General features: G+C 56.7%; 9 protein-coding genes across 9 annotated transcripts; 5 read left to right on the forward strand and 4 right to left on the reverse strand.

The window, feature by feature from the left end:
• Positions 1-458: 458 nt before the first annotated feature.
• On the forward strand, positions 459-6175 carry ACRALDRAFT_1074244 (uncharacterized protein). Its single transcript, XM_071018218.1, has 3 exons — positions 459-722; positions 841-2515; positions 2602-6175. The coding sequence occupies exons 2-3, from the start codon at positions 947-949 to the stop codon at positions 5965-5967; spliced, it is 4935 nt and encodes a 1644-aa protein (XP_070878495.1). The 5' UTR covers positions 459-722; positions 841-946; the 3' UTR covers positions 5968-6175.
• Positions 6176-7904: 1729 nt separating this feature from the next.
• Positions 7905-12113, forward strand: ACRALDRAFT_2096257 (uncharacterized protein; the record flags this gene model as incomplete). Its single annotated transcript, XM_071022775.1, has 2 exons — positions 7905-11726; positions 11790-12113. The coding sequence occupies 2 exons, from the start codon at positions 7905-7907 to the stop codon at positions 12111-12113; spliced, it is 4146 nt and encodes a 1381-aa protein (XP_070878496.1).
• A 1012-nt stretch (positions 12114-13125) lies between these two features.
• Positions 13126-14245, reverse strand: ACRALDRAFT_1067711 (uncharacterized protein; the record flags this gene model as incomplete). The annotated part of the gene is made up of 2 exons (XM_071017477.1): positions 13126-13995; positions 14087-14245. The coding sequence occupies 2 exons, from the start codon at positions 14243-14245 to the stop codon at positions 13126-13128; spliced, it is 1029 nt and encodes a 342-aa protein (XP_070878497.1).
• A 749-nt stretch (positions 14246-14994) lies between these two features.
• Positions 14995-16380, forward strand: ACRALDRAFT_1060472 (uncharacterized protein). The gene has a single exon (XM_071016237.1). It carries the CDS (start codon positions 15141-15143, stop codon positions 15912-15914), a length of 774 nt encoding a protein of 257 aa, XP_070878498.1. The 5' UTR covers positions 14995-15140; the 3' UTR covers positions 15915-16380.
• On the reverse strand, positions 16357-17679 carry ACRALDRAFT_206384 (uncharacterized protein; the record flags this gene model as incomplete). Its single annotated transcript, XM_071022025.1, has 8 exons — positions 16357-16470; positions 16512-16552; positions 16585-17019; positions 17114-17215; positions 17309-17314; positions 17364-17434; positions 17482-17543; positions 17590-17679. 8 exons carry the CDS (start codon positions 17677-17679, stop codon positions 16357-16359), a joined length of 921 nt encoding a protein of 306 aa, XP_070878499.1.
• Positions 17680-17839: 160 nt separating this feature from the next.
• On the reverse strand, positions 17840-18329 carry ACRALDRAFT_206383 (uncharacterized protein; the record flags this gene model as incomplete). Its single annotated transcript, XM_071022024.1, has 4 exons — positions 17840-17934; positions 17993-18150; positions 18237-18268; positions 18297-18329. 4 exons carry the CDS (start codon positions 18327-18329, stop codon positions 17840-17842), a joined length of 318 nt encoding a protein of 105 aa, XP_070878500.1.
• Positions 18330-20229: 1900 nt separating this feature from the next.
• On the forward strand, positions 20230-21790 carry ACRALDRAFT_2038335 (uncharacterized protein; the record flags this gene model as incomplete). The annotated part of the gene is made up of 3 exons (XM_071020866.1): positions 20230-20305; positions 20481-20639; positions 20733-21790. 3 exons carry the CDS (start codon positions 20230-20232, stop codon positions 21788-21790), a joined length of 1293 nt encoding a protein of 430 aa, XP_070878501.1.
• A 718-nt stretch (positions 21791-22508) lies between these two features.
• On the reverse strand, positions 22509-23322 carry ACRALDRAFT_2038336 (uncharacterized protein; the record flags this gene model as incomplete). The annotated part of the gene is made up of 2 exons (XM_071020867.1): positions 22509-23140; positions 23304-23322. 2 exons carry the CDS (start codon positions 23320-23322, stop codon positions 22509-22511), a joined length of 651 nt encoding a protein of 216 aa, XP_070878502.1.
• A 155-nt stretch (positions 23323-23477) lies between these two features.
• On the forward strand, positions 23478-26431 carry ACRALDRAFT_1091522 (uncharacterized protein; the record flags this gene model as incomplete). The annotated part of the gene is made up of 4 exons (XM_071019572.1): positions 23478-24586; positions 24676-25023; positions 25087-25676; positions 25707-26431. The coding sequence occupies exons 1-4, from the start codon at positions 23889-23891 to the stop codon at positions 26429-26431; spliced, it is 2361 nt and encodes a 786-aa protein (XP_070878503.1). The 5' UTR covers positions 23478-23888.
• Positions 26432-26811: the final 380 nt, after the last annotated feature.

Below are 26811 nucleotides of genomic sequence, written 5' to 3' on the forward strand. Positions count from 1 at the left end.
TGCACTGCACGCCTTGGTATCCGTATTTGTACAAGTTGGCCCGTACAGCGTCGTCGACAGAGGTACGTAGTACTTCGTAGGTACCTCTATGAACACGGCCTCGAGTGATGACGCCGAAGCGGGGCTAACAAATACGATATTGCCCAAGTAGGGAAGGTAGTCCCATGCTACGCCACGCCGTGACCTTCCATGGTCGGTACGCGTACGAGACAGATTAAGCTCAGCCTCACAAGGGGAAAGGGGAAAAGGCGGAGGAGTACGAAGTGTGGGGACGTCCAAATGAGGTACATGCCGTAGGAAATCCGTAGGAAGATACTTGAAAATACCGATCAAAGCAAAAGCCTAACGGTCGCCATCATCGCCAAGAATCCCACGAGATGTCCCCAACTCGCGCTTCTCTTTTTTTCTTCCTTCTCCCCTTTCACCCATAGTAGTATTTTCTACTACTATCCCCCACACTCTTTTTTATTATTATTGTAGTTCCCCTTCCATCTTCTCAGTACGCCACTGCTGCTGAATATTCTGCTTTGGTTTCTTGATGCTCTGAGTCGAGTCAAGGAGCACGTGTCAGTCAACTCTTGAAACGGCAACGGTCATTTATTATTATTATTTCTTTTCTTTCTTTTCTTTTTCCGGTCTTGTTCGACGTGACGACTCGAATCGCATGTTCAAGCCATAACGAATTCGGCAATTATCCAGATAACCTGTTCAAGGTCATTAATGTAAGTTGTCAAACGTGCCGTCTGAAGAATAGCAATTGGTTCATGGCGATGATCAATCAACCTCTGTCATCTGCGATTACGCTTCATCCCCTTCATCTCCATCACTAACCTCAAAAAGACGTTACGCAGTAAGTAACAGGCAGGCAACATACGAAGAGAAACAGGGTCGTATTTCCTTCTCCAGAGGCTGGGCGGCCTGCAATTGGCGACCCGACACCATCGCCATGGGCTTCCTCCGCCAAACAGGGACATTGGTCCACAAAAACTTCATCATCCTCCGACGACACCCGTTTACCTTTGTCTTTAATGCCTTTGTTCTACCCATCATCCTAGCCATCTTCTTCGGCGTGGCCCAGAACCTCCTCCAACCCCCGGTCACCTACGGCGTGGGCGAACCGACTCCCATCCGCTCCCTCTCCCAGGCCCTCGAAGAATCCGACTCTCGTCACCGAATCGTCTTTGTCAACAGCGGCTATGACGACGGCCCCATCGACCGCGTCATCGACACCCTCACCACCGAGGCCGAGTCGGTCGACGGCATCGAGGTCCTCCGTCGCTCCAGCGAGCGCGACCTCAATGTAGTCTGCGAGCCTGGCCAGCGGGCCGTGACCGAATGCTTCGGTGCCGTCGTCTTCCACTCGTCGCCTTCCGAGGGCGACGGCGGCATCTGGCGATACACCCTCCTCCACGACGGCGCCATCACCGGTTTCCGCATCAACGTCGAAAGCAACCGCAACGACATGGACCTCTACCTGCTGCCGCTCCAAAAGGCCGTCGATGCCGCCATCGCCGACGTCGCCCGCGCGAACGCTTCCGATGCCGCCGACACCTCATCCGGTCCCCAGCCCACCACCCTTCCCGCCACCATCGACCGCTATCCCTTCACCACCAGGACCTACGAAGAGCACAAGGACGACGTGCGGAGGAACTACCAAAGGAGCATCATCAACTTCCTGGCCGTCGCTTTCCTGACCACCCTCATCCTCGTCACCTACCATCTGACCGGTTTCGTCGCCGCCGAGCGGGAGAGCGGCATGATCCAGCTCATCGACAGCATGATGCCCGTTCGCAAACGCTGGATCGCCCAGCTCGCCCGCATCCTGTCCTACCACATCACCTTCAGCCTCCTGTACCTGCCGGGCTGGGTCGTCTGCGCCATCGTCCTGCAGATCCGCGTCTTCTCCTCCACCAGCATGGCCATCGTCCTCATCTACTACATCATCGCCGGTCTCGCCATGACCTCCTCGGCCCTCCTCGTCTCGTCCTTCTTCCAAAAGGCCCAGCTCAGCGGCGTCACCGCCCTCCTGGCCACCGCCCTCCTCGGCGTCCTGGCCCAGGTCCTGACCCGCCCCGGCAACGGCCCCGTCATCGCCCTCAGCCTGCTGTTCATCCCTTGCAACTACGTCTACTTCTTCATCTCCGTCGCCAGCTACGAGCGGGAGCGCCTCGGCATGAACCTTGTCAACGTCGCCCCGACAAGCTCCTTCGACGTCGCCGGTATCGTCTTTTGGGTCTTCGCCATCATTCAAATCTTCGCCTACCCCGCCATCGGAGCCTTCATCGAGGCCCGCCGCTTCGGCACCACCAGCAAGGGTAGGACCGTGCACTATAACCCGCCGGATGCCGCCGAGGCCGCCGGCGGTAACGATGTCACCGTCCGCCTCGAGGGCTTCAGCAAGCATTACCCCCCGACCTTCTTCCAGCGCGTCTTTTCTGTCTTTTCGAAGCCGCGTGAGACCGTCCGGGCTGTTGATGGCTTGAGTTTGGAAGCGCGGCGAGGACAAATCCTGGGCGTGAGTTTCTCCTTTTCGCGTCGTTTCGTTCTTCTCTTCTTTCAATGCCGTCAATTCCCCATCGCTAATCTGTCGTGTGCATCAAGCTGCTCGGAAGCAACGGCAGTGGAAAAAGTACCACCCTAGACTGCATTGCCGGCACCAACAAGCTAACGAGCGGCACCATCACCATCGACGGCACCGGCGGCCTCGGAATTGCTCCACAGAAGAACGTGCTCTGGGACGAATTGACAGTCGAGGAGCATATCAAAATCTTCAACCGCCTCAAGTCGCCTGGAAAACTCGCCTCCCGGGATGAACTTCGGGACCTGGTGACCGCCATCGACCTCGAAGTGAAGAGAAAGGCCCGCGCCAAGACGCTTTCTGGCGGCCAGAAGCGTAAGCTGCAGCTGGGTATGATGCTCACAGGTGGCAGCGCCGTGTGCTGCGTCGACGAGGTCAGCAGCGGAGTCGACCCGCTGAGCCGGCGCAAGATCTGGGACATCCTCCTGGCCGAACGCGCCCACCGCACCATCATCCTCACCACCCACTTCCTCGACGAGGCGGATATGCTCGCCGACCAAATCGTCGTCCTGTCCAAGGGAACTCTGCGCGCCTGCGGCTCGTCGGTCGAACTGAAGAACGACCTGGGTGCCGGCTACCGCGTCATTGTCCCCAAGGATACCGGCATCACCGACGTCCCTGATGTCGAAGGCGTTCGGAAGGATGTCGCTTTCGATGTCATCACCTACGTGTCCCCGTCGTCCGCCCTCGCTGCCGAGGTCATCCGAACTCTCGAAGCTCACGGCATCACAGGCTACCGCTTCTCCGGCCCGACCATCGAGGACGTGTTCCTCCACCTGGCCGAAGAGGTTCGAGGCGACTCGGAAACAAGCTCCCAAGACGGCCTCACCGACCTTTCCGAAAAGAAGGACGCGTCTACCCCGTCGACGGTCTCGTCGTCGCAAAAGGGTCTGACCCTCATGGACGGGAAGCCCATCTCGTACCCTCAACAAGCATGGATCCTGTTCCGAAAGCGCTGCACCGTCTTCAAGACCAACTGGCTGCCGTTTGCCGCCGCCTTTCTTCTGCCCATCTTAGCCGCAGGACTTACCACCATGTTCATCAAGGGCGCCCAGCCAGGCTCCTGCGCGCCGCCGGACCAGGATTTCAGCAGCGAAGGCGAGGGCCTAAGCCTCGGCGATGGAGACTTAGGGCTCGTCATCGGCCCCGCGGGCAAGGTCAACATGGCTACGGTGGCCGCTGTTCTCGGTCCCAGTTTCCAGATCGCGGCCGGCGGCGGTGGCTCCAGCAACGGCGGCGGAGGGTCAAACTCGGACTCAGATGGCGCCGCCATGGCCTTCCTGTCGCAGCTGCTTCGAGAGGACACCACCGTCGTCGACGATTTCGACTCGTTCAGGGCGTCGGTCATCGACCGGCGAACCGACATTATGCCTGGAGGGTTGTGGCTTGGCGATGATGATGTCCCTCCCACACTGGCCTACCGCGGCAACAAGGGCGGCATGGTGAACGCGCTCCTCGGCCAGAATATACTCGACATGCTGCTCACCAACGTCACCGTGTCTGCGCAATACGCCCCGCTCAAGATCCCCTGGGCCGACCAAAACACGGATTCCCTGCAGCTGCTCGTCTACATGATCCTCATTCTCTGCGTCTACCCCGGCTTCTTCGCCCTGTACCCGAGCACGGAGCGGCGGGGGTACGTGCGAGGTCTCCAGTACTCCAACGGCGTGCGGCCGCTGCCGCTGTGGATGGCGTACATCGCTTTCGACTTTGGCATCGTCCTGGTGTCCTCCGCCATCGCCATCGCCCTGTGGGCCGCCCTCTCCGACATTTGGTACCACGTGGGCTACGTCTACCTCATTTTCATCCTTTACGGCCTGTCGTCGATCCTGCTGGCCTACTGCATCTCGCTGTTCACCAAGACGCAGCTGGGAGCCTACGCGAGCGTCGCTCTGTACCAGGTGGTCGTCTTCCTCATCTACATGATCGGATACTTCTTCACCTTCACTTCGGCGCCCATCGAGCGGGTCGATAGCTCGCTCCTGATTATCCATTTCATCATGTCCATCTTTGCCCCCATCTCTTCCGTCTTCCGAACTCTCCTGGTGGCGCTGAACATCTTCTCGACGGCCTGCGAAGACGACCGGCTTGCGCCCAACCCCGCGGGTATGCTGCAGTACGGGGCCCCGATCCTGTACCTCATCGTGCAGTCGGTTCTGCTGCTGGGTTTCCTGCTCTGGGCAGACGGTGGTTCCCCCGGGTCGTCCATCCGCTCCCTCTTTCGACGGAAGGGGGCGCCGGAATCCCTGGCGGACGACGTGGATGAGGAAGTGGCGAGCGAAGAGATGCGAATCAAGAACCCGGATCCCACCGACGATGACGGTCTCAAGGTGGTCAACGTGACAAAGTCGTTTGGCAAGAACACGGCGGTAGACAACGTCACTTTCGGCATCCAGCGCGACGAGGTCTTCGCTGTCCTCGGCCCCAACGGCGCCGGAAAGAGCACGTTGATTTCGTTGATCCGCGGTGATCTCAAGCCGAGTCGTAACGGAGGCGATATTTTCGTGGAGGACAAGTCGGTGCGCACGGACCTGGCGGCCGCTCGAGTGAACCTCGGAGTGTGCCCCCAGCACGACGCCCTAGACCAGATGACGGTACGGGAGCATCTCGAGTTTTACGCCCGGATCCGTGGAATCTCCGACGTCGGCGTCAATGTCGAGGCCGTGTTGACGGCCGTGGGGCTGCAGGCGTTCTCGGATCGCATGGCCTTTTCCCTCTCGGGCGGAAACAAACGAAAGCTCAGTCTTGGCATCGCGCTGATGGGGAACCCGACGGTGGTGCTCCTCGACGAGCCGTCTTCGGGACTCGACGCGGCAGCCAAGCGCATCATGTGGAAGACGCTAGCGGCCACCACGGCCGGGCGGTCCCTCCTCCTCACGACGCACAGCATGGAAGAGGCCAGCGCCCTGGCGACGCGCGCCGGCATCATGGCCAAGCGCATGCTGGCCCTCGGCACGATGCAGAGCCTGCGGCGGCGGTTCGGCGACGCCCTGCACATCCACCTGATCAGCAAGAGCGCGCCGTACACGACGCCCGAGGAGACGGAGCGGGTCCGCAGCTGGGTGACCGACAAGTTCCCCTCGGCCGAGTTTGACAAGACGTACCACGGGCAGATGCGGTTCTCGGTGCCGGCGAGCGAGGCGAATGCGGTCCTCGGGGGGGAGGAGCAGCGGACCACGCGGCCGGACGAGGTGGTCTCGGACAGCGCGCTCGGCAGGTTGGTTGTGGCGCTGGAGGAGGTCAAGGAGGAGCTGGGGGTGTTGCATTTCAGCGTGAGCCCGACGACGCTGGACCAGGTCTTCTTGACGATTGTTGGGAAGCATAATGTGCAGGAGGAGGGGTATGCGGCGCCGGAGAAGAGCTGGGCGCGCCGCCTACTTTGCAAATAGGCCGGCGTGTCGGGTTGTGATTTTATTTCTTTTCTTTCATATTTCTCTTTTCCTGTTTTCCCTTTTGCATATATAGGCCTGTTATATTGCGGACATGAGCTTCCCAAAAGCCATCTAGCCTTTTATACATTTCTTCTAGATCTACATAGCATATGTCTGTCATGACTTACTTTCATGTTGGCATCTAACGCTACCATCTTGTCCTCTGCTCTGCCACTGTCGCTGTCATTATTAACGAAGCCAAAGCAAGTCCAGAGCTGTGACCTGATATATTCCACGATGATAAAAGGCAGTTCCATCGGCTCTGGGAAGCGTATGAGCATACGATTGCATCTAGTTGGATTGTGATGTTCTCACGGACATGTCTGAGAACTGAGGTGGGTTAGATATGATGAGGCAAGATGGTTAGAACTAGGGGCCGTAGCTGGTGGCATAGGGCTCCGAAGCAGAGAGAATGTCTGGCTTTTGCAAATTTCGCATGACAGTGCGGTGCGGGACCTGACTCTGGACGAGATCTCGGGGCGTGTAGCGAGGCAAGGCCGTCATTAATCGGCGGCGTCGTCTGCCCCACATTCGGGGGATGAGCCGGGGGAGATGGCGGCAGTCCGGCGAGATAAAAGCGGACATTTTCTCGGGGCTTAATAGTCCGAATACGTGTACGAAGTACGTCGTATCTTTTTACGGGTTTCCGGGACACTCCTGGAAGAAGTGCACTTTCTCTATTCACCGGAACCGCATGGATATTCTCATACTAAGTACATCACTTCTAACAGCAGCTTGGATGATGAGCCGTCTGATTGTAGACTCGTCGCTGTCATCCGGGAGAAAAGTACCGCCCCGACACGAACCTGCAGAACGAGATGACTAAGACAGGCTACATAATGTACCTCGATACCTTACCAAATACTCCGCCACTTTGACTCTAGGAGCTTCTGCTCCGGATCTGTGGCTAATGCAACGCACAGGTCACCTCAGAGTAACCCAATGTACCGTACTTAGTACTTGGTCAGCTGTCCCTCAATCGCTACGACAGTTACGTACAATGTAGATCCATGCACACAGATAATCTCTCTTGAACAAATTGCATATCCTGTACCTGAGGGTCATGAGTAGCGCAATCAGCTAATGTTTGAAGAACGCGTGTCGACATTCTGGAATCAGTGCATCAGGTACGGAGACCTACGCATTCAGAGGTCCGTACTCCGTAAATAGTAGTGATGTTCATACCCCCGTAACCCAACCAACCGGATATAGACTAGCCTCGACTAGCCTCGTGTGGCCGTGCAGTACACAGGTACATCTGACACTACTGCGCGTACTGTGGAGTGCCTGGATTTTCGTCAATTGTTCGCCACTCCACCTTCCACCTTCTTACTACCCCACCCCCACCATCCAGTATTCTCAGAGCTTCACCTGTGATCGGGGGTTCTCACTTTGTTTTTATTATTTCCCTCTTTTTCCCCTTTCCCCACAAGACGGCCGTGTGTTGGCTGATACTGACCCTGGATTAGAACATGTGATACAAGTCCTAGCATTTCTCTTCCAAGCCAATCCCTCGAGCCTCGACCGTTCCGACCGTTCGATCTGCTCACTCTTGGCCACTTTTTTCGATCCTTCTGAGTGGACGGGTCGCAATCCGAGTCTGGCCCTTTCGTCGTCTTAGAATCCCTCCGCCAAGTCGCTGCATCTAAGGTGTCGCCACAGCGAGAGAGAGACGTGGGCAACGAGGCAGCGAAACTCTTGCAGACTCCCGGCATTGCTCACCCACCTGACCGGCTGCCACACTGGTCAGTCAAGCTTAGATAATGGACGACTCTTCTCATATCGACGAGCCTGAAAAACGGGCGGATGGTGCGACACACCCTAGGACGGAGCAGGCCGCCGCAACTTCGCAACAGGACCCTAATCCTCATCCACCCGCTACACTATCACCACCTATGCGGCCTGCCGGGCCTGTCGGTCAATTCAGTCACAGTGCCACATCAGATACGACCGACCGAGTCTTCCCTATCCGCTCCGTCGTCAGCGTCGACCCTGTAACTCGCCGCAGAAGTTCCAGCCAAGCCGACGATTGGACCAACCCCCCTTCCGACCATGTCCGCGGCAGCGATACTGCGTCATCTGACGCCGATAGGCGCCGTGGCACCAGCAGCACACTGTCCAGACCCGGACCTACCTCCGCCCTTTTCACATCGTTGCCCGATCATTCTGGTACACATCAACGGCCAAAGCGGAGCGTGCGATCCGACGCTGCCACTGGTCGTACCTCTTCTACCTCTGTTTCTTCTCGCCATTTGTCGCCGTCGCTACTACCCCTCACATTCCAGCAGACCGTATCCGACAATGAAGAAAACTCGCGCTTGCAGGATGAAGAGGCTGCTGCGGCGGCTGCTGCTCCAAGCCCGGGGGACGACTGGCATGCCTCGAACGAACCCGTCAACGAAGAGATGTACACCACTCGATTCCGCCACGTCATGACCGAAGACGGCCATGCTGTCATCACGGGGCGAGAAGAAAAACTCCAGCGATGCGAAGACGAGCCAATACATACACCTGGCGCCATTCAGGCCTTTGGCCTGCTGGTGGCCTTGCGCGAGGAGGAAGACGGCCGCTTGTTGGTGCGCTATACCAGCGAGAACTCCGGGAGGATCATCGGTTACAGCCCGCAGCGCCTGTTTCAGCTCTCCAACTTCCTGGACATCTTGACCGACGAACAGCAGGACAACCTCCTGGATCACATCGACTTTATTCGGGACGAGGACGCCGACCCGGCCGTCAGGGGCTCGGAAATCTTCAGCCTGTCCGTTCGCCCGCCCATGAAGAAAACCATCCGGCTTTGGTGCGCCATTCACATCAACCGCTCCCACCCGGACCTGATCATCTGCGAATTCGAACTCGACGACGACCTCGATTACCCGCTTCGCCCTCCCGGCGAGCTCGTCCCGGAGATCCCCGAGGGGACGCTGCAGTCCACCCCGACCCAGGAGGAGCTGGCCGAAAGCACCGAGATTCTCAGCAAACCCCTGAGGGTGTTACGGTCCGCGAGGAGACGCAGGGCCGAGGCCGGCGCCATGCAGGTATTCGACATCATGACCCAGATCCAGGAACAGCTCGCCTCGGCAACCACCCTGGACATGTTTCTCAAAATCCTCGTCGGCATCATCAAGGAGCTGACCGGCTTCCACCGCGTCATGATCTACAAGTTTGACAGCGCGCAGAACGGCAAGGTTGTCACCGAGCTGGTCGACACCGCCCACACCCTCGACCTCTACAAGGGCCTCCAATTCCCGGCCTCGGACATCCCGAAGCAGGCCCGCGACCTCTACAAACTCAACAAGGTCAGGCTCCTCTACGATCGGGACCTGGAATCGGCGAGGCTGGTCTGCCGCTCCAAGGAGGACCTCGACACGCCCCTGGACATGAGCCACTCGTATCTGCGCGCCATGTCGCCCATTCACGTCAAGTACCTGGAGAACATGGCCGTCCGGTCCTCCATGTCCATCTCCATCACGGCCTTCGACGAGCTCTGGGGGCTGATCGCCTGCCACTCGTACGGGCCCAAGGGCATGCGCGTGTCCTTCCCCGTTCGCAAGATGTGTCGGCTGATCGGCGACACCGCCTCGCGTAACATCGAGCGCCTGTCGTACGTGTCCAGGCTCCAGGCCCGCAAACTCATCAAGATGGCCCCGACCGACAAGAACCCTTCGGGCTACATCGCTGCGTCCTCCGACGACCTCTTCAAGCTCTTCGACGCCGACTTTGGCCTGGTCTCCATACAGGGGGAATCGAAAATCCTCGGCAAGCTGGAGCAAACCCAGGAGGCCCTGGCCATGCTCGAATACCTGCGCATGCGCCAGTTGACCGCCGTCACCACGTCCCAAGACATTCGCGTCGATTTCCCCGATCTGCACTACCCCCCGGGCTTCTCCGTCATCGCCGGCCTCCTCTACGTCCCGCTGAGCGTCGCCGGGGACGACTTTATCGTCTTCTTCCGGAAGGGCCAGGCCAAAGAGGTCAAGTGGGCCGGGAACCCCTACGACAAGACCATCCGCGAGGGCACCAAGGCCTACCTGGAGCCCCGGAAAAGCTTCAGTCTCTGGCGCGAGATGGTTTTCGGAAAGTGCAGGGAGTGGTCGGAGGACGACGTCGAGACGGCCGCTGTCCTCTGCCTCGTCTACGGCAAGTTCATCGAGGTCCGACGACAGCGGGAAGCGGCCATGGAGAGCAGTCGCCTCACGCAACTGCTCCTCGCCAACTCGGCGCATGAGGTCCGCACGCCTCTCAACGCCATCATCAATTATCTCGAGATTGCGCTGGAAGGAACGCTCGACCAGGAGACGAGGGATAACCTGGCCAAGTCGCATTCAGCCTCCAAGTCGCTGATATACGTCATCAACGACCTTCTCGATCTGACAAAGACGGAAGAGGGCAAGAGTCTTGTTACGGACCAGTCGTTCGATCTATCGGTGTGCCTGCGCGAGGCGACGGACATGTTCGCCGGCGAAGCCAAGAGAAAAGGTATCGAATACAATGTCGTCGAACATCCCGGTCTCCCCCGGTCGGTATACGGGGATGGGCGACGAGTCAGGCAAGCCATATCGAACGTTGTGGCCAACGCGGTCCAGCACACCAGCGCCGGCATGGTCCAGGTGGAGCTGTACGTGACCGAGGTCATGGATCACCGAGTTTGCGTCGAGATTGTTGTTCAGGACACGGGGATCGGCATGAGTTCCGACGAGCTCGACACCTTATTCCGATATCTCGAGCAGGTCGGGTCGGAGGCGGAAGAGCTGTCCAAAGAGTCCGACCCCGGCTCTCAGCGCCGAACCTTGGGCCTCGGGCTCGCTGTCGTGGCACGCGTCGTGCGAAACATGGATGGCCAGCTGCGCCTCAAGTCCGAGAAAGGTCAAGGGTCGAGATTCGTGATCCAGTTGCCGTTCGACTTGCCCGACGACGCGCTGCAGACTTCCGAAGACGGGAGCCAGCCGACTGGTTCTACGACGGGCTCCATTATCGCGTCGGTTTCCAAACCTGCTTCTCCAGGGGATGGTGAAATCACCTTGATCGATCGCGGAACGGAATCCGCAACTGGGTTGGGAGGTGGTGCCTCGCAGACCAAGGTGGCTAATGGCAAAAGCTCGGGAGACCAGGAGGCCATGGCCGCCAGCAGTGGGGATAGGCCAGCGCCCGGCGATGCTGAGAGGCCCGGCAACGAGCTTCGTACTACCCCTCCTTCTCTCGGTGTAGAAGAGGCGGCGGCTTCCCAGGTGCACGCACAGGATGGCTCCTACGATCACCGCGACCGGACGACTGCTGAGGCCGGCGATGCTCACGACGCCACGCCTACTGGCCCGCCTGGAGACGGCCAACTAGTGCCTCCGGCGGTAGCTGGATTCCATGACGAAGATGGGACAAGCCACGCCGCAGAACGGGACTTGAAAGCTCGGCATGCTGCACCGTCCGACCACCCGCAATCGATCGATTCGTCGTCTCGGGTCTCCGAGAAGCCTGGAGCATCTGTCGCGGAACATGTTAAGACTGAGGCGGGAGCTAAGATGCCCCATGCCACGGCTGCTCCGCCTGTTCAGACGAAACTCCATGTCCTCGTCGCGGAAGATGATCCCATCAATATGAAGATCATTCGGAAACGATTAGAGAAGCTGGGCCACCAGGTTTATAACTCGGTCAACGGCGAGGAATGCGCTGCTACATTCCGCGAGACATCCAGCTCCTTTGATGTCATTCTGATGGATATGCAGGTTCGTTCACCCGCAAAGCAGCCCCTATCGAAGAATTAGAGCTGACCCTGTACCCCTAATTAGATGCCCATAGTCGACGGAATCACGAGTACGAAGATGATACGGTCCCTGGAAAAATCATATCAGCACGGCGAACTGTCCTCATTAGCCGCACGAAACGGCCGCATCCCTATATTCGCAGTGTCAGCCTCGCTGGTCGAGCGGGAAAGGGATCATTATGCCGAAGCCGGGTTTGACGGCTGGGTACCCAAACCGATTGACTTTAAACGGCTCAACACGCTTCTGCTTGGTATCACCGACGACGAAACTCGGACGTCATGTCTTTATACGGAAGGTGGATGGGAACTTGGCGGGTGGTTCTGTGAGCGAGGTGCGAGAAAAGGGTAGCGAGCCATAAGGAGAGAGGAAGTGATAGGATACCCCCGGGGACAAGACAGCGCGGTGGCTACCGCGTTTGTCCTCCCCGACTCTTTCGCCATGACTCCCACCGGGTCACGGCACTCAGATTGCTGGCCAGTCGAGGTTTGAGCTGGGGCGGAGTTTGTATTGCTGTCCCCTTTGTTTAAGACGGGAGACAAAAGCAGGGTAGCATGGCGTGGTGTGGTGTGTTGAAAAGGACGGATTCTGTGGACGGATTCCCTGGAAAATTGGCTGCCAAGATAGTAGAAGGATGACCGGCCGGCTGCAAGACAGATTCGAGGCAGGCGTTCAAGGGTCTCAGGAATATTCTTTGGAATTGGGGGTTAACGAATGGATGGCATGGACGGCAAGCCATGGACACATATGCGCAGGGCGCATGGTATGGATATTCACCACCCAAGACAGGAAGACGATTAATGCAGCCAGCTACCTTGACTCAGTACGAGGGACTGATGGGCGTTTACAACCTCGAGGCACAATGGAACTCGGCGGCGACAGCATGCATGTTTGTGATCTACGATGCTCTATTCCGATGAAGCAAGCGTCACAATGTCCTGAGAAACCTCATTTCTCATTGATCCCTCAGTGCCACCTCGACTTGGGTCAGAGAACAAAAGGAGAGGGAGAGAATGCCGTAGCGCTAATGTGAGGCCCTGGACCATATATGGAATAAAAAAGAGAAAAAAAAAAGAAAAGAAATGGAGGCAAAACAGCAGAAAGACACAAGCAGACACAAAACCCAGCCTCATTCGTCATGATCCTCCCTTTGCCTTTGCACCCCTTTTCTGTAGTACACCAGTTGTACACCAGTTCACCGCAACGCCGCGGGCTCCGAATTGGGACGAAAGAAGTAAAAGCTTGAGGGTTGCAGAACCAACCGCCCCCTTTTGCCACCATTTCCCCGGTCTTCCGCCACCAGCCGTCCAAGTAGATTAGACCAGATATCAGCGATTATACTGAGCGACACGACACATGCTCTCTACAGCTCCGACTCGGCGCCGCCGTTGGGCTCGACGTTCATCGGGCTCCCGTTCCGCGCCTGCATCCGGCGGAGGCGCGCATTACCGGGCGGGCGCCGCCTGACGACGCGGTGGTTGTTCGCATTCAAGCTGTTCACGAGCTCGTCGTCCGAATCGCGGTGTGTCTCGGCGTACAGCTTGGCTTCGTCCAGTTCGCTCATCTCCTCGGGACGGTCACGGAGCCACTGCATCCTGGGACCGGAGCGGGATACCTCGGAGACGCGGAAGCCGTAAATCTTGGGCTCGTAGATGCGGCCGGGACCGAGGCCGGGGCCGATGTTCCTGGCGTACATGCCGTTGATGGTCTCGTACTGGGACTCGTAGACGCGGGCGCTGTCGCTGCGGAGCATCTCGTTGGAGCCGCGTTTCGAGAGGTCGTATTCCGGGAAGGTCAGGAGGAAGAGGGCGCCAAAGGTGCGGCCGAAGAAGGCGCCGTCGACGGTCTGGAAGCGGCTGTTGGGGGGGACGTAGACGTCGAGGCAGGAGGGGCAGAAGAGCTTGACGGTGTCCTCGCCGGGGATGTCGGACAGGCCGACGGGCAGCGTCTTGGCCTGGTCGCAGTTGGTTCTCGGGCAGAAGCCAAAGTGGCCCAGCTCGTACTTTTCGCACATTTGTTGGATGCCGGCGCGTGAGCAGATGAAGCGCTGGTGGATCAGGCCGTATAGCATTTCGGCCGACGACTCGATGACGCTGAGGTCGCTCGCCATGCGGTTGTGACGGCGTTCGTGTCTCGCAGCCATTCGATCCGGATCTGCGGAATCGTTTTCGTCGTCGTCGTCTTCATCGTCTTCGTCGTCGTCGTCATCTTCGGGTTCTACGTCAAGAATCATCTACCAAGCGGCGCAGGTTTTCTTTGTGTTAGTGGAGAGGAAGAAGAAGAAGCGGATGTTTTTTTGGGGGGCTGGGGACAAACTCGCTTACCTCAAGAGCCTCCTTGTACATGGCAACCTGCGATTGTAGGCCAGTCAGGTTGAAATCATCCTCGATAAACTCTTCCGAGACCTCTGCGAAATATTCATGGCCCAAGAGGGAGCAGAAGGAGGATACCCATGACTCGGGGGTACCGGAGGAGGAGGACATAGTCGCAGGGGGTTGGCGTCAATCGGTGGGCGGCAGCAAGGGTTTGTATGAATAATGAGGGGACGGCGAGAAACGGAGTCGGCTTCACGCGCGTGGCGGATGCGCGTTTTCCCGATCGAGGGCTGGAACGGTAGATCAAAGTGGTGATGTCCAGATATTTTTGACGACGGAAGACGGAATCGCGGGGTAGAATTAATGGGGCGCCTTCAGTCAAGCCTGATGCATATTCAACTGCAGGTGTTTCGCATGATATCAGATACAGGGAGGACGAGGGGAGAAAGAAGGAAAAAAGAGGGAAAAAAGGGAAAAAGGAAAAAGAAGACGAAAAAAAAAGTCGGTGGTGGATTTTGTCGAGTTGTTCTTTGGTTTCGGTGATGGTGATGCGGGTGGTGGTAGGATTCTAGCAGAACTTTTGGTAAACGGTTGGTGTTGAGGCCCGTGGGAGGCGACGAATGATTACGAGATATGGTACGTACCGTGTCTTGTCTGGCACAGCCACGCCTGAGCCTCTTCTTGCCTCATCGTCAAAGTACGTACACTCCGAGTATCCCAGCCACGGGCAATGATTTCACGTACGAAGTACAGCACGTTGATGGCTGCATGAACTATGAGACTGGCAATCCAAAGAAGCTGGACTCGCTCAACATTTGCCAGGACGTCGGGTTGGCGAAGATTCACTACAGTGCGCCCCGTGGATTCCACGTCGTCCCCGTTTTCCTCCGTCGACATTGCCCATTTTCGTAACGAGGCATTCTCACCTGGACGTCCATGGCTATTCAAAGACGATAGATGCGCGTCAAGCAAGGACAGCTCCTTTCCAGCATTGCTCAAATGGTTTGACAGTGGCAGCAATGCCAGGTCGCCGGCACCGGGTCACGCCGCCTTCAGTCCCTACATGAGCCAGTTCGCCCATCACATGTTCCCTTACGAGCTTACTACTCCTCCTCAGCACCCGGGGGTGTACGATGCCTCAAAAGATCCCATCCAGCGGTTCATCAGTTGGCTGCTCTCCGGTTCCGATCCAGCCAACGCCATGCTGTCCGGTATTGTGCGAGAGGTTGCCACTCAGCCTTCGCCTGGTCCTGGACCGAGCTTCACTCGATTCGACGCGCCACTCCTACTTATGTTAAGGGCGGTAGAATTTAATCAAGTGAATCGGTCGCAAGACGACGTGACTCTCAAGCAACTGTACATTGCCCAATCCCCGCTTCCCGATCTACCCACCGACCTCCAGCAAGACTTGCCAACACCGCGCCTCGTCAAGGAAGCAGGCAAAGGCGATGTGTACACTTCCAGCATCTGGATGGGCCTGGAGCCGACATACACCCCGCTGCACCGGGACCCTAATCCCAACCTCTTTTGTCAGCTTCTCGGCGACAAGACGGTCAGGCTGATGTCTCCGAGATCCGGGGACCGAGTTTTTCGACGCGTGCAGGCTCAGCTTGGGCAGCAGGGGAGCAGCCGCATCCGAGGAATAGAGATGATGCAGGGGCCGGAGAAGGAAGCCTTGAATGCCATTGTCTGGGGCTCCGACGCGTCGGGGGATATGCTCGAGGCGCGACTCGGCCCTGGCGATGCCTTGTTTATCCCTACCGGGTGGTGGCACAGCGTCAAGAGCACCCATGCCGATGGACGACTCAACGTGTCTGTCAATTGGTGGTTCCGATGATGGAAGCCTCCCGGGGTTGGTCTGGCGGGATGCTGCTCAGGTCGCCCTATGCAGGACAAACGGCGTCCAACGGCGTCTCTCTGCCATTAGGCTGGATTCTAAAGGTGTTCACATGTTTCAACTCTATTGACGTCTAGTCTCCAAGGCCGTCAAACTCGGACGTCGAGGTGGTCAGAGCCGGACAGTTGCGGTTATGCAAATAATCACCAGTCCCAACACCAATATCCTGCGACATCCTCACAAGCCTACGTAATGCGAGGTAGTTGTCAAGTTAAGGTGTCGAATATATTAAGAGAAAATGAAAGAGGAAACGGAGTAGTCTCAAGAAGAGACATGCAAAAGTCCTCCGACAAGGACGGGGACGCGACCGGAGTCCAGGAACCGCGGTATAACGCCGTAGAATCGTCTTGACGCATAAGGGTCTAGGAGTAAATACTGACAATCACTTTATTTTGGCAATCGTCTGAAACTGCAGCCCACAGGAATTGAGAAGCTGCTGGAAACAGAACACTTCAAGGACAGGGAAAAGGATGGAAATGCCTGTTTCCGAGCCAGTCTTTTTTGTTCAAATTGCCACGAATGATTGACTGTTGGTACCTTGACGAATAAGCGTCTGGGACGGTAGATTTCAATCGTGGCAACTGTTCTCTGCCTGCGAGAAGGGTCGTTGCACCTCCTTTGCCCGGGCCGCCAGCACCGTCGACAAATTTCGTCACATGACCTGGGCGATTTGTGAATTGTGAGCAATTCCAGAGGTAGGCACTGGGGAGAACGGTCGTCCCGCCATCCCGAACTCCCAATACAGTCGCCTCCCAACAGATCCATCCGGTAAATCCAACGGTGGCCTCGGTGAAGCGTTTCAAAGGGTGCATGTCGACGCCAAGACCATTCAGCGGAGCTGCCTGAAGCAGTCGAGCCGCTCTACAAAGTACAAAGTACGTTGTATAACGGTACGGCCCAGGGAAGACCGCGCGGTTAGAGACCATGGGCCGACGGAGGGAGGCATTCCCTCCGGCCGCGGCAACAGGGGTTTGTGAATTCTTCCTTGGCGATTGGTGATGATTGTGAACTCCGTACTGAATTGGTGACGGGCAGTTACAACGTACTTGGCTGTCCATACCGGGAACCAATCTTACTCTTTTTTCCTTTTTCTTTTTTCTTTTAATATTATCTTGCCCCTATATCATTGCCAGTTTGACATTCCCGTTGGTTCAATGTCGGAGTTACGTTGTACGTTGTAGAGGGACCCACCAGAAGAGAAGGCGGTTGAGCCCTGGCTTCATATCTGTCGGAGTTGTCTCCTGCATGCAACAGGTGGCCTTAGCTCAGGATACCAGGATTACGTAAGGGGGCTTGTTTCGTAGGAGAATACAACACAACATCCAAGAGCCTACGAAGACGTCCACGGAGGTAGGGACGAAGTATGTACAACGTAATTACTCAAGGTTACATGGTAGACGCCGGCAGTCGGAATCAGCTCCTGGAGCCCTAGATCTACCTGAGAAAAGACAGCTTTCAAACTGCCGGCAAACACAGTTGCGAGCAGTCCTCGTTTCTCTCCTCCCACCTCATTCTCATAAAGCAATTACGCTGCCGTGGAACATGCAGATCGTCCGGTGGTGTGGATACCTGTGGTGATAGTAGGTACATACTTCGTACATTATATACAACGTACAGCGACAGCATGCCTAGTGTGGCTGTGGTGATCCTCTGCTGGGCGGGCAGATGGTTTCTGATAATTCATGCTTGGCCCAGCACAGTCCATTGGCAAGGAAGGCTTCATATATAAGTCTAGCTGTGTAGGGCGCTACTCTGCTGCTCTACAGCATTAGTCTACTGCCCGTCACAATCTCTTTAGTAACCATATCGTAACCGCTAGTCAATTCAGTGCGTCGGATATTTATTCTGGCAGCTATTGGGGGCGTTTAGCGGCTTTCCTTCTCGCTCGCCTGGTCCTTATGCGTGGTGAGACGACCGTCGAAGAGGAAGGGGATGATGCCATTGGAAGTGCGGTGCAACACTAGGTCCAGGGATTCGCACCGACCACTCTGGGAGCATTCCACCTTTTACCCCCACACGCAGCTCACCTCCCTTGCTGCGCATCATCGTGCATCGCCTTAACAGCTGTTTTATGGGTGGTCCCTTTTGCTGTGTATACAGCGTATGTACGTTGTATGCCTGGCTCTCACCAGTGTGCGCGGGCTTGGCCTTGGCTACCACTGAAGGCATGATGAGTCTCAGGCATGATGCATCACACAATGACGTGAGAATATCCACACAAGTTATAACATATAAACATTTTTTGTTTGCCGAAATAACCACATGCCCCGGGGGCAGCAGGCAAGCAAAGGCATCTGTGATTGTTTGTAGCGTAACCTGTACCATGGATATTCTCCTGGAGTACGTTGTACTCATTCTCTAGGGCATGCCTTCTACCCCAACCCATGAGTGGTCAGTCGTGGGGGCCCCTGGCTCGCGATACCCTGACAAGACTAGCTAACTCTAGCTACCGTTAGTAGAGGCATCCATCCACATGACAGTCAAAAACCTGCCACGCCGCCCCTATGCCAGACCGTAACTTTGGAACTTGATGCAAGCCCTCGTTCTTCCTCTGGCAACTCGGCTTTCCACTCTTTGTGCGAAGCAATATGTTGAATAAGAAAAGAGAGACACAAAGCACTCGCCAGAATGTGTTTACAGTATAATACCTACGAAATAAGTAGGCACGGAATACCTATGTACGGATATGTACGGATAGGTGTGTAGGTACATGATGAATGTACCCCTCTCCCATCCGCGGAATCCCTTCAGTCTGCACGCGACCGGCCTCGTGCTGCTCCGATGCAGTTCCTTGTTCCTCCCCTCCCGTTCCCCCCACCTTGCGACCCCCTTTTCCTTCCCGTTTTGTTTTGTTGCTGCCAGCGGCGACTGGACTCGGAGGGGACTCGGACGGTACGGCACTGAGTACGTCTTGTCCATCCCACTCGAGCTACCTACCTGAAAGGCCTGAAAAGTTGCAGCTGGTCTCGCTCCTATCCGCGCCAGCCGTCAAGAGAGAGGACTCGTCAAGAGACGAGGCTCAGCAGTACCTAGTACGTGCACTCCAGCGCGGAGCATAGGTAGGTACGAAGTAAGGGAAGCCAAGGCCCTCCCCGCGCTCGTCGGTCAACATAATCTCAAGCGAACTGGTGGGATTCTTGTGGTATAGCCTCAGCGTTCAAGCGTTCTGTTCCTCTCTCCCAGCCACCCCTCCCCCACCCTCAACTTTGCCCTCCGTCAGTCGGCCTTGGCTTCGATACCTGGAAAGTATTCGTACCTTGTACTTTGTACCCACGGCTGCGATGTCATTCGCATCGCCAAGTCCATCGCCAAACCCGGCTATTATCCATCGCGAAGCTCTCAATTCGACCGAAAAGCTCCCTCAACTCCACTTCATCAAATGGCGACAGACAATGGGACCGTGTTAAGCCGTAACGACGCGGTTATCCTATGCAACCCTGTGGAGCCGAGTACTCAATACATCCCCTTTTTTCCCTGGGAAACCCTCCTCCAGGCGGCTGTCAAAGAGGAACAACCACTTTGCTGCTTCCAGGTCTACAGCCAATCCCCTTCATCTTGGCGAGTATGCCGCCAAAGACGCCCTATTAAGTAAAAACACGGACAAATGATTCCCAACACCCCGAGATCCCACCTCTCCGGTCGGATACCACGACCGCTTCAGTCGCGAAAGTAGGGTGTGGGATAAAACAAGGAAGAGGGGGTGGAAAAAGGTAAGACGGTACGACTACTTTTTTTCACCCTTCTTTTTAAAAAATAAAACGAAAAATCACAATATAGAAAGACCCCCTCCTCCACAAGGCGCCACGGCTTTACACCTACCTTGCCTACTAATACCAAAGCACGTACTGGTACTTTGCTGCCATCACGGCCCATCTCCTGTCCCTGGAACTCTCCACGTTCACGTCCAAGTCCACGTCCTGCTCCGCGATGAATTTTCATCAGTACCATCTCCACGTTGCCCTGGCTTGACACTTCCCTTGTTCCTACGCCCACCTGTTTCGCCTCGACCTTGCGAACGAACAATTGGAGGTTCTTTTTCGCACGACCGACTCGACCCCCTCGACCCCCTCGACTCGCTAGCTCCAAGGGACATCAAAAAAAGGCACCAAGGGCTCAATTACGGAATCCGCCCCGCCTTTCTCTCCGACTAAGCATCTCTCTCTCTGCGCGACCTTCCGATACTTCCACCTTTCCTTCAACACCGCTTGTGGGGACAGGCCCTTCACGGAGGAGGCCTTCGTACCAATTCGCCAACATGATAATTGACGGGGAGAAATACGCCTGCGAGTCCTGCGTGAGGGGCCATCGCGTGAGCAACTGCCAGCATACTGGTAAGTAGGTCTGGGAGAAGAAGAGAAAGGAAAAGAAAAAAAAAAAAAAAAAAAGAAAGCCCCACGAAAGACAAGGACAGAAACAATCTTCGACAAGGAAAATCGAAATAGTCAAGGCCGTGGAACCAAAATACCCTGGGAAAGAGCTGCAGCTAACCGGAGCTTCGCCTCATAGATCGTCCTCTCCAGCATATCAACAAAAAGGGCCGCCCCGTTTCGCAATGCCAACACTGCCGCTCGATGCGCAAGTCTCGCGCCGCCCACGTTAAATGCGACTGCGGCGAGAAGACCATCAAGTGTGTCCATCTGCAAACCACCATCGAGGGCCATCGAGGTAAGACTTGAGCCAGCCTGTCCTTCCGGGAAACTACTTGTGCGATTATCGACCCGGCCTCCTTCAAAGTGCTAATGGGGTTCTCGTCGACAGAAACCTGCTGCTGCAACCATGGTGGTCGGTGCTCTTGCGGTTACAAAACTACGAAAAAAGAGCCGGGACTCGACCCGGTGCCCGAAACAAATTCCACCAAATCTATCAAGGAGCCAGCGGGCCGACCGAGGCCTCCTGTTCGACGTCGCCGCGCAAACACGGTACACTCCGATGGGCCCCTCACCTTTGACCAGCACGGCAACCTCAAACCCATCCACAAGCTCAACAAAATGACATCCAAGCCCGGTCCCTATCAGCTCAGCCGTGTCAACTCGATACACGGTTCCGGCACCCTCGGATCGCGCTCTCCAGGCCGCATCATCGACCCCGGTGCGGCCACCACCGTCATGCGGTCGCAGTCGCACCGCCAGCGCCGCGTCAGGTCGGAAGCCGCCTCACCTCTCCTGGCCGGCACATCTGGCCTCCAACACCTCAGCACCCAGCTCCCCCCTCTAGACCTATCGAGCATCAACAACTACCCTAGCTACATGCCCAACGCCAACCTCGACCCGTTCGGTGGCCTGGGTTACTCGGAGCAAGATGCGCCCATGTTCAGCGCGGGGCTGAGCGCCGCACCCGTGGACTGGAGCCACATCGAGCTCCCGGACAGGGGCACCGAGAGCTTTGCGCCGTCCAGCTACGGCCAGGCGTGCGGGCAGAGCTTCAGCGGCATCTTCGACTGGGGCGCCGGCTCGGAGCAGGCCCCCACGCTCGCCGCCACCGCGTCCACGTCGTGCGAAGCTTCCGAGGTCGAAGATAACTTCCCCACGGGCGAAATCGACCTCGACGGCTTCAATGTGGCCGATGGCACGTACCTGCGGTCGAACCAGTCCTTCTCCGCGGCGCCCGATCTGGAGAGCATTGACTACTCGGCCTTTTTGAAGAACAAGTTCGATGCCCTCCCCACCGCGCACGACGACGCGGGCGCCATGAGTGCCGCGTCTCTCAATTTTGAGAATGACCCCGTCTTTTGGGGCCAGCAGTTCAACGACGGCATCACCACGTACGACTCCACCGATGGTGTGCCCCTGAACACGGATCTTTGGACGACCCAATAGTGTTTGGTGCAGTGTGCGGCTGTTTCTTATCTGAATACCTAGAGTCCGGAGGCGAGAACACTGATTTGCCGGGTGAGGGTTGGGGAGCGATGGAAAGGGGGCTGGCGCGGCGGGGAACCTTTTTGCATTATCACGGTTGGATGGCGCACAGAGCATTGGGATGCATGGGGCGGTGCGGGAAAGATCTAAACGACTAAAACATTACACGCGGGGATCGTACTAGTCGGAGTGTCGGCGCGGGATATTTTTTTGCGTTTTCTTGATGGGATATTAAACATGGGTGGATGTCTGAAATCATTTCTCCTTTTCTTTTCTTGTCTTTTTCCTCTTGTCTTTTTCTTCTTTTTATATATGTGTTCTTTTTTTCTGCTTACATTGCGTTGCTGTTCCGATGCTTCTGGTTCTGGCTCCCTTGCCTCGGTCACATAGAGCAAACCGTCTCTTCATCTCCTCTTCCTCCTTCATCCGCGCGTCAGGGGTGGTTGGTGTTCATGGGAGACCCTGAGTTGGCCCGCAGGGTCACTCGTCCCCCGATTGATCCCCGATGTGCTTGAGGCACAATTTGCCCTACTCTAATTTCTAATCCCTTCCTTTCTTCTTGCTTCTTCTCTCTTCCTGTTTCCCCTAGAGATTTCGCAATTCAAAGGCTACCAAATTTAGACTAACATAATATCTCACAGACTTGCTTTTGTTGTTTCGCCGTCAAGAGGGATTCCCGCTACCGATGACCCCAGAAGCCTTTCCCATAACTCACCAAGATCTCCTGGCCCTTGGCGATCCCTCGCCTGGCTGGCGCGGACTTTGCGGTCGCGCTACCTGCGGGGAGTACAAAGACGGCCATGCACCGCTGCCCGGCGCGCTGGCTCCAGACTTCCCGAAACTCGGCATTGGGCCGCTCGCCGACCCCGCGGTAGTCGTTGATGAACCTGGCCTCGTTGCCTCCCTTGGCGGCGTCGACTGCGAGGCCGGCGTCTCGGTCTAGCCACAAGTCGTAGTCCGAGTCCCCGAGGTCGAGTCCAGCCGATGCATGCACGGTACCCACGTACAGTAGAATGTACGAGCCGGGCTTGAGTTGCCGAGTTGCGAAGAGGCCGTGCTGGCCGCACGCTGGATGGTTGGGGTCCTTGATGGGAACGATTTTCACCAGGGGACTGGGGATCGGTGTCTGGTCTGCCGCCAGGAAGGGATCGTCTGGTCGCTTCTGCGTCAGTGCTTCCACCTGCCGTGGTGTAAGTTCTTTGCTCCGTACGGGCAGTGGGTGATATGGCAGATGTGGGGGCCAGTTTTTCGGCAGCGGTGGCATGGTCAATGGTGAGCTTTGATGTCCCGGTAGGCAAGATGTAGATTTTACTCAGTATACGAATCGGTATTTCGCGGCACACCGTGTAGCAATGTCGGCACACACTGAGAGTAATATCACGTGACTTAGCACAAATGTCAACTTCGACCGGCCTTACATATTATGTAAGACAAGACCACACTCGCTCCGACATTTATCCAGAAAACACCAAACCTGGAGATTTTTTTCCCATTCCACTTCTTCCCTTTGCTCGGCGATGTGGTTCTTCCTATTCCGTCAAACAGCGCCGTCTATTATTCCGTTCCCTATCGCGAATCAACGCGTCTAAGAGAAGGACCGTGAGGTGAGTTTGTCTTTGGATGCGAGCCATCTTTCCTGCAACCCGTTGCTCTTGTCGATGCATATGATTTCCGCTCTTCCCTCCCATGGATTGATCTCTATCCATGCCTTCCTTGGCTGTGTTGTGGTCGTAGCCGCAATGGGGAACCACGCGTCGAGTGGACGCGTTTCGCCTCTCAATCCAAGGCCGATTGCCATATGGATGGATTCTCAATCTTCATCGTTATAGTTCCGCCTCACGTGTCGCTCATGTTTTTCGCGTTGTGCTAAGAGCTTGTTCTCAATCTTTCTTTTCGCAGCGGTTCTAACACGCCCAGGTACCCGTCGTGTCGTCCTCGAGTCTGGCCTGGAGCTCTATCACGCTGAGCGAGCAATCTGCTCAGCATCCATCGTATCTGGTGGTCGCAGAAATAGGCGAGGCTAGCTGTCTTGCATACTAGACAGCATACCTTACTAGACATGAACGCCCCGGAGGAAGCAGAGCCGGGCGCGGAGCAGAGGCTCCAAACCTACCCGTCGCCTACGCCCGAAAACCAGCAGCAGCCTAACTACTATAGCCATGAACATGAAGCGGCCCCCCGGGAGTCCGGGCAGCAGCAGGATTCTTCGGCCGCTCAACATCAACAGCCTCATCAGCAATCCCATGCCGCTAGCGTTGAGGAACTCCAGCTGGCGGCTCAGCTTGGCCAGGACCTCGCCACCGAGCCCATGATGCCCGTCACGGACCCCAACATGAAGTTTGACGAGCCGCCCCTCCGGAACATCATGCCCCATCCGGAGGAACACCAGCTTCGATTATCCCAGGGAGAGGAACACAACCTGCGGCATGTCATGCCTCCTCCCCCTCCAGAGGACCCTCAGCCCCGTCAGTATGAGGAGCCTGTGCCAGGACCTCCCGTTTCCGTCGCACCGCAACCCCCGAATCAAGTGCCGATGAATCACCAGACCTTGACCCACACCTTCCAGGTAATGGGCAAAGAGACTACGCCTCCTAGGAAGCGTTCCAAGGTTTCCCGTGCTTGTGACGAATGCCGCCGGAAGAAGGTCAGATGCGATGCCCAATCCGACCTCGGGGAGGCTCCATGTAGCAACTGCAAGCGTTCCTCCCAACGGTGTTCCTTCAGCCGCATCCCGCAGAAGCGTGGGCCAAGTAAAGGGTGAGTTTCTTAGGCTGCCTCTGTTGCAGGCGTACCTATTATTCTAGTTGGGCTGGTCAGGAGGCTGATTTCCGAACCCCGGAGCATAGGTATATCAAAGAGCTCGCCGACCGCATTAACAGCATTGAAGGTCGGCTTGGAGAAGGCGCGAGCGGCGACATCCTTCGGAAAAGGACATTCTCAAGTGTTTCCGGAGACATGCCCACCCAGTCAGCACCACGTCAGGACAGTCCGGCCTGGGCCGCTGATGGACGGCCCATGGCGTCACTGACCCCCGAGAGGAATCAGGTCAATTACTCGCTGAATAGTTTGGCGCCGCAGCCCGTTGGGATCAAGCCGGATTTGCCCTCTAGGCCGCCCGCGACGAATATGGACACGGATATGTCCATGTCCGGCATTTCGCAGCCACGCGATGTGCCCGACGACGTCTTTCAAGGGTGGGTTACATTGGGCCATGGTTCCCTGCTCTGGACAGAGGCAAACTGACTCGGGAGCTACAGATATCTCACCATCATCCACCCGTACCTCCCGATCCTTCCAAAGAACAAAGCTAGACTCCAGGCATCTCTGGCGCAGTGCTCCGGCTTACTTCGAGAAGCATTTTTGGAAGCTCTTTCGGGTACTATCTATGGCTTTCCATCTGCCTCTCCCGCCACAACAGGTGACGCAGGCCTTGCGATGAAAATCCTGGCCGAATGGGAAGCCCAAGACGGTGCGCCGCGCACCTCGTCGGCGCATATCGTCCATCTCCAGACGCTTCTCCTTCTGCTTATCGAGCTCGATACCCGGCCCTCGGCCTGTTCGACCCCTCTGAAGGAGTCACTGCTGGGCCGGGCGATCGGGGCCGCCTGGGCCATGAAATTGTACCATGCTCGAGCTGAGAAGCCGCAGGAAGGACAAGGCGAGGCTGACCCCAACTCGGACTCGGACTCGGAAAGCCATATACGGGTCAAACTTTGGTGGTCTTTGGTACTGCTCGATCGGTGGCACGCGGTTGCGGCGGGAACACAGACCATGATTCGGAACGAGTCGACTGTGGTCTATCCTGCCCTCGAGGGCATCGTTGGCGAAATGGCCTTTTGGATGTTGCGTGAGTACCGCACTATGCACGAATGCTGAGGCGCAACTTTTACTGATGCACGTCATGTCACAGGCTCGTCCAAGATTCTCAGTCGGGTGTCCACGACAATCTCGACCCTCCAAGATCCGGTGAGCAGCGATTCGGTACCTGCCAAGATCTTGGGCGACTTCCTCAACGACTACGTCGAGAACTTTCGCGAGGACCTTCCCCAGCACATGGACCGCGCGCCGTCGTACCACGTCGTGTACCTGGCCTACTGGCACACGCGACTGCTCGCATCCCTCCTCCACCCGTCGGCTAACGGCAACGACGTCCTGTGGCCTTGCAGGGAGATGGTGCGTCTTCTCGGCGCGACGCCGCAACCGACCAGCCCATGGAACCACCACTTTGCCGCCCTGGTCCTGCTGGCTCTCATGGAGCTCAGCAAGGTGGAGGGAACCAAGGAGGAAGCGAATAAGCTGCTGGCGGAGCTGAAAATGAAGAGCCTGCCGACAGCTCCCTCGGCATGGGATAACATTATCGGAGATAAGATTGCAGATCATCTGGGTCAAGCTGACGGCAGCCAGGGTCTGTTGCAGCAGCTTGCCGACGTCGCGGCGTCGTCGTCGGCGGCTGCTGCGACGGATGCCCACGCGGACAAGATGGACGGGGTGTCGGGAAGCCACCGCACAGCGACCAATTACGAAGACTTGGGGTTCGATCCTCGGCCGCTGCTGACAGCTGGTTATCTGAAGACGGTCTGGGCGAGCTATGCGCAACCTTAGGAGGACGGCGTCCTGTCTCTTCCGTCTTATCCAAGGGTCCTGGAATGAATTGGAGTTGAGTGGTAGACCACCGGCGTTGCTTTGCCGGTCTTTGACGCTCGTTACTTGCTTGTTGCCTCGAGAAGTTTATATGGATATTCCAGGGGCAAAATGTGCGGAATGGATGGGAATGACACGGGAGACCTTTGTGGGCAGTCGTGTCTCGATTTGGCCATGGCTCCCACGTTGCATTCTAGGCTGTGATAGACTGCGCATGGGCTAGGAATATGGTGTTTACGCCTCACTGGCCCATTCTACTCCGGCACAGCCAGCATGTAACATTAATACAGTGAATTCTACATGTCTTGGGGTCTGCTTCCCCCATTTCCCTCCCTTGTAAG

Source organism: Sodiomyces alcalophilus (assembly GCF_042370955.1).
Source record: "Sodiomyces alcalophilus JCM 7366 unplaced genomic scaffold ACRALscaffold_1, whole genome shotgun sequence".
NCBI classification, from domain to species: domain Eukaryota; kingdom Fungi; phylum Ascomycota; class Sordariomycetes; order Glomerellales; family Plectosphaerellaceae; genus Sodiomyces; species Sodiomyces alcalophilus.